This window comes from Alosa sapidissima, chromosome 4 (genome assembly GCF_018492685.1).
Source record: "Alosa sapidissima isolate fAloSap1 chromosome 4, fAloSap1.pri, whole genome shotgun sequence".
Taxonomy (NCBI): domain Eukaryota; kingdom Metazoa; phylum Chordata; class Actinopteri; order Clupeiformes; family Clupeidae; genus Alosa; species Alosa sapidissima.
This window is the reverse complement of record NC_055960.1, coordinates 29,775,602-29,782,293: the sequence shown is the minus strand read 5'-3', so window position 1 is coordinate 29,782,293 and position 6,692 is coordinate 29,775,602. Positions and strand designations below refer to the sequence as shown.

General features: G+C 44.2%; 1 protein-coding gene across 1 annotated transcript in view; it reads right to left on the bottom strand.

Annotated features, from left to right (window-relative positions):
* The window catches only part of cpne5b (copine Vb), a 173,971-nt gene extending 169,652 nt beyond the window's left edge, over positions 1-4,319 (bottom strand). Inside the window, exon 1 of the mRNA XM_042088310.1 lies at positions 3,854-4,319. Coding sequence (XP_041944244.1) covers positions 3,854-3,963 — 110 coding nt within the window. The 5' untranslated portion in view covers positions 3,964-4,319. The remainder of the gene's footprint in view (positions 1-3,853) is intronic.
* Positions 4,320-6,692: the final 2,373 nt, after the last annotated feature.

Sequence of the window (6,692 nt, the reverse complement as noted above, 5' to 3'; positions counted from 1 at the left end):
CACACACACACACACACACACACACACACACACACACACACACACACAAACACACACACACACACACACACAGAGGAGACTGAGAGATGTTTCACCATGTCACCTTTGAAATCCATACAGCAATGATAGAATGTGTGTACTATGTGCAATAGTGTAATCAGTATATGTAATATCACAGACAAGGGAATATCATTTCTCAGATATACACTAAGATATTCCATACGTCTCTGTGTATATCTACGGAGCCCCTAAGGGGACATGAGCAAAAAAAATATAAAATTTAGTTTCATGTGCTCACTTGAAAGTTTCATGTGCTCACGTGAAAGTTTCATGTGTGCACATGAAAGTTTCATGTGAAAAGGTATTGCGTGCACACGCACGAAACTTTCATGAGCTCACGTGAAACTTTCATGTGCGCACATTAAAGTTTCACGTGCGCACATGAAAGTTTCACGTGAGCACATGAAAGTTTCAGGTGAGCACATGAAAGTTTCACGTGAGCATATGAAACTAAACTTTAGATTTTTCTTTTGCTCATGTCTCCTTAGGGGCTCCGTATATATCTGATGAATGGAGACAAACATAATCCATTTGAGTTGTTTTAATAGAATACTTTGGCTCCACTGCCACTGGCTTTTACATCAGAACTGACTTGACCCCTTAAGACAATAGAGAACGGCTGCGTGGGAAACATTCTCCCTGTGCGTGACAGATGTCCTCTCTCTAGAGGAGCGGCGGAGAATAACTATGTTAAGGTCACCACTGAACACATGCTGCGCGGCTCCTCCAACACTATCGCGCGAGAGAGAGAAAGAGATCGTTAATAGGCCTACTGCAATCCGATTCCCGACAGTGAGGACCAAGTGGTGGAGGGAGTAAACAAATAAGATGCTCTAAGTCTCAGCTATCATTTAATGAGCCAAGAGCCGTTTACACGCAGCGGTATATCAACAACTAAAGCAGAGAGACAAACTGTAGGCTATTTATTACGCTTGTGATAATGGTCCGCGGCTGTCATGGGCAATCGCTGCAACTGGAAGACATTAACGACCAGCTCTCAATGAGAATAGATGCCCGCTATTGGAGCCCGTTGTATAATAAGGGTAAAATAGTGACCAGGCAATGCTGTTGTTGTTCATTATTTATGTCTAGTAGGATAGTATGACCCTCCGTGTATTTTCATTGATTTCTGCAGAGCTGAATAATCGTGTTAGGGTTGCAAAAATCCGGGAAGTTTCCCTGGGAATTAACGGGAATTAATGAGAATAAACTGGATTTTTAAATATAGCAAGTTAGTCTATAACAGGGAATTTAATGTAGTTGAAAAAACCTTTTGGAGCATAATATTTGTTAAAATAACCTGATTTTAAATTCAGTTGAATTTGTATCCTGCACATACGTCAATCAGCATAGCCTACTAGACCTATAGGAAACCTATGATGCCTTCATGTGAATGGGGAAAAACAGTGAAAACGTCACACACACACACCCCGCTGCAAAACTAATGTGGAAAGGGTATGACACCTGCATGAAGCATACATAACACATACATTGTGTGCCCCCCCTCCCCACACACACACACATATTTAGAGGATGGGGAAATGGAGAAGGATGTCCAAAAATCTCCAAGAAATTACTAGAAATTACAGTGCACTGGGCCACAAAGAGAAATACAGAGAGAGAGACAGAGAGAGAGGGGTTGTATTAAGTAATAAAACATTAGACCACCACCACAACCATCCTTTATATGACTAAACACACACACACACACACACAAACGCAAACACACACACGGAATAATTTGGCCTCACTTATTCGCTCACACATGCGTCAAAGGATGACTAAATCCCTAAATCCACAAGATAAAGAACATCAATGTCTGAATCATCAATGACACGAAACGTCCCCTGAATCACAAAGCCTTATAAAACTACAGCTCCTAACGGCTTTGGCTCAAGGGCGCGCGCAGGCTCTTCCCTGATGGCAAAAGCAACTTTGATAGCCTTCAGCGCGCCCCCAGTCCTCGGCCCACGCGCTCGCCAAAGCCGTGAGACTCAAGATTCTTTAGTCAAAGCGCGCAATCCAATCAATAATGTATATGGTCCTTGTAAGCGCAGACGAGTGGTGGAACGGCGAAACGAGTTTGAAAGCCCGTAGAACACTGAGACCTTTACCTCAGCCCCCCTTTGAGGCACAAAGCAGAGAGCAGAAACACGCCCATGCTTTAAAAGCGAGCTGGATGATCACTCTTGTGAATGGAAGGAGCGGCCGGCGAGCATGTCCTGCTGACATGCAGTCCACATGGCTAGTTAAAAAACGCGTCTGGACAGCACTCCGTACACTCCGTATAGGTCAGAGCCTAAAACCAACATCATGCAACAATTTGCTTTATGTTATAGACAAGTCACCGCATTTATATAGATAAAGACAGATAGAAAAGGCCAGACTAGCACACGTATCTTCTCCACTTGCCACCGGGTTCTGTTCGACATCAACAGCTATTGCTATTAAAAGACACCCGATATCTTGGTGGCAAGCTTTTACCAGTGCCAAGTGCGCTGTTGTTAGTGTGTGCAAGCATTGTGTGTGCCTTTTATATATTTAATCCGCTAAAATTGTCACTAAAGTGTTAGTCTTAGTCTTCTTTAATGTTCAAAAAAGAATGTTCATTGAGTAGGCTGCTCAGAGGGTATTTGGTCAAATATTGTACAGCATAGTATGAGAGCGGTTGTGTAAGCTATATTCGTGGAAACACATGCGCTGTTCTGCTTGATCGCACAGATGTGAGTGGGGGCCGTTGAGCCATCAGAGAGATGCGCGAGGTGCCATCAAGCCTGAGAGAACACATCATCTTAGATTACCACCAGCAAGAAGCGCCGAGTCCGCAGCAACCAATCACAGCGCAGCAGTGGGCGCGACTGGAGCCGCGCTCCCCCAACAGTAATGCTAAAGTGGCTCCATCTCTCTCTCTCACACACACACACACAAACACACACAGTGTAAGGCATAGGATACTTCACACATAATTGAATTGCATTATACAGTTTCAAAAAACGCAGGCGAAAACTAATTTCTTTCACACTAGTGTAGGAAGTCCGAGGTTAAGTGTGTTTTCATGGGTTTCAGCATGAGTGTCCACTTATTCAAATCGATCAGATATTCGGGTAATCGGAGAGCCAATAGAACCGCCCAGACGTTCCATTCTGATGTGGAGGAATTCCGCTATGGGGGAGTAGCGGAGGCTCTAACGGTCTCATGAGCTGAGATTAACAGGTTGTTTTGGGCATCTCCGCGCCTCCTTCTGCGAGAACATTACCATAATGTTCAGAACAAGTAGGCTACTTGTGTATAAGTATATATACTCTTTTGATCCCGTGAGGTTTTTGATTACAACACGAACAAAAACACTTCGACTGTTCGAAATTAATATTTCATTGACTGTCAAACTTTATCTCGAACGTATGCTCAGTAAAATGTGGGTAGAGGCGATTTAACAAACCACTCTGTGGACTTATTGGAGATATATGAGCAGCTGTTCACCCAGCCGCGTTCTACTCCATGTTTAATTTAAGCCGTTTAGTCGAATGCAGATAGTCACCGCGCTCCCCATCCATTAATCCCATCACAAAGCAACTTCACAAATACATGACGGCACTTAGGAGGCTTATTCGCATAATATGGGTGGCGATATGATATTAAAGCCTCATCATAACGTTTTGGTGATTATAAGCCTTTACATGACATCACTCGTCTATGACATTAAAGCGTAGTCTTATCTTGGTGATAAACCGTGGGTGCACGGTGACAACCAGAAAAGGGTGTTGGCAGAACATGATGCATCACTTTGTCTTACCTGCAAGAGACGGTGATCTCCACTTTAGTGGCCGGGATGTTGCCCGTAAACGGATCGAACTCATAGACCGAGTCCACATCCTCCAGTTTGTCCATAACGTCTCCCTCCATGTGCGCCCGGGTCTCAGGGCAGGTCCGTGATTCACACAGCCTGGCCCCGTCCGACTCCCCCAGGTCGCAGTAGCACACGCCCCGGCCGTCCAACTTGGCGGACCCACGTTGAACCTCAAGAGAAATGGGCAGGTTGAAGAAAGAGAGCGGCGGTGTCTTGGAAAAAGTGCTCAGCAGAAAGTTCGGCGTGTGGAGCGGCGGCAGCACCGCTTTGAGCCGGCTGTGGTCGGGCTCGTAGCGCGGTGATGTGTGGCGGGGTCGGCGGGGTCGGCGAGCGGTGAACCGGAGAGCTAGGACCTTTTCTCAGCGATAACTAGTCTACTTCAGTGTACTCGTGTGCTGGTTTCTCACACGGGGGAGAGTGTCGACTAAGAGAAAGCGAGAGGCATACACCCCCTCTAGTTATCTTGCATGCGGGCGGATCCTCTCCATACGTAAAGACTGTGCGTTTGGCACTGCATGGGGCGAGGCACTTAACTTTATTCGCACAAGCACCGCTTTCTAGATCCCTGATTAATACATTTACACCATTTAATAAATGAGTTACTTGACTCACACTTTTTTGTTGTTCGTTTTGTTTCTGCTTTCTTTATGAAATCTTCAAAAATACAGGCTATAAAATGTAATTAATTAGGCTGTTCGTGTATGCGTTCAGTTTAAAAATAGAATTCCCTACCCTTGTTACTGACGTAGGTATAGTGCTCGCTACACAGAAATATAATTTGTAGCCTGTTAAGTGATTTTTATTTCATTTTACCCGTCGTAGGCTACGTTGCTGAAATGCACATTTTGAAAAAAAAAGAAAAAAAAATATTCGGAATCCGGATTATGTATCAACATAACAAAGTAGTCTACATCAAAGAAGCTTCAATACGGATCTTATGCACTGCAGTAATTCTGACTGAAACAATAGTCATTTATTTGCGGATTAAACGTTTTTGTTTAAAACTGTAAATTTTTGCACAAGTTCAGCACCACGCCGATGGACAGCTCCCGCAGCGCATCAGTGACTGGGATTGGGTGGGGTGGCGTGGATTGGGTGCGCTATGTTGCTCATAGTACTCCAACAACGAATACCCAAACCCCGTGGTATTTCAACTTGGTAGTGGTGCTGTAAAATTAGGCTATACTGTGCGCTATGAAAGGCAACCGACTTGCATGTAAAGTGCATCACATAGACTAAATATGGAGGCGAGGATCTACGAAATGTGAATGAATAGGCTCTACACAACGGCTATATTTCACCCACATGCAACATCCTTTCAGTCTACATGACGTTAACGAGGGTGTGCAGGCAGAGTCTGTTAATTGCAGGAGAGAATCAATAGTAAGGAGAATCTTAAATCAGTGACATCATCAGAATTCAATTATTTTGGACTGCCCTTTAATCACAGGCTGTCGATCCGTTTCTTTTCCGTTCAGAGGTGAATGGCAGTATTCTGTTCAGGCCAAGGGTCAAACACGGGACTGAGGTGCATGCCTTTTAACTGTCTAAATGGAAAAAAGCGTTGGTCTTTTTCGTCAACTTGAGGATGGGACTATTGCTTTAGGGAAGAGTTTTTGTCACATACACATTAAATCAATGACGATAATGTCACTGAATTCTCGGCGTGGATGATTAGCGAAACATAACTAAGAAATCTGATATAATTCATATTAGTTTTGAGAATGAAAAGAATATGATAAAGGTCAATTAACAATGAACTAATTGTACTTTGGAAGCGACTGCGCTCTTCTGCAGGCGATAAGTCCTTTACAGCAGTTCGCTGATTAGATGTGCGTTTTGCTGAGAGCAAACCATGGAGCTGATGTTCTGCCTGCTACTCGTCTTTCAGCAGCCTCGCTGCTTCTTCCCCGCTGATGTGAACAACTGACAGCTGCCGCAACAGCAGCCGAAACTGCCGCCTCTGCAGCGGACGCGGCACAGATCCACGCAATGCTTACAAGACCAGGGCCGGATTCCTTCCAGGAAAGAGTGTCTATCGGTCGTTCTTATCTCGGTGTTTGCTTATTTATGATCTCCATGGCGTTTATGATCTCCATGGCGTTTCATTGTGCTCCCCTCCGGCAAGCCATTGTTTCCTATAGCAGCTAACAAACTGCTCCTGCGCCTACCACTCTAATGTGTGTTGCACACGCTGGCCAGCCTTCTCTCAGAGAGAGGAGACATTTCCATCTACAGTATTATATTTGCTTGGTTCATACTGTTATTGTGATTGTGAAGAGTGAGGCAGGGGTGTGTGATATCATGCTGACTCTCTTCAAGTTATGTTATTCGTTTGTGCCCCATTGTCATATAACATCTTTTGTTTCTGAGACCTCTATGTTCTACACTCAGTACACACACTGACATGCCATTACTGTTGCCATTCCTCTGTTATATAGGTCTTTACTGAACCAAGTATTTCATTTATTGCAATGCTTATAATGTTAATTGTCTGTGGAAAAATCATTTTGCTATGTTATGTCTATATGACAATACACTCTGAATTCTTGAATCTCATAACAGTAGGCCTAAACCAGTGTCTATGGAGACAACAACAGTAGAGAAGTATATATATATATAAGGTTAGGTGCCTTGCTCAAGGGCACTTCAGCCGCGGCCCACTGGTCGGGGCTTGAACCGGCAACCCTCCAGTTACAAGTCCAGAGTGCTAACCAGTGGACCACGGCTGCCCACTATTTTGCAAGAGGGAGTAAGATATTATTGTGACTATTGGATTTGAAAA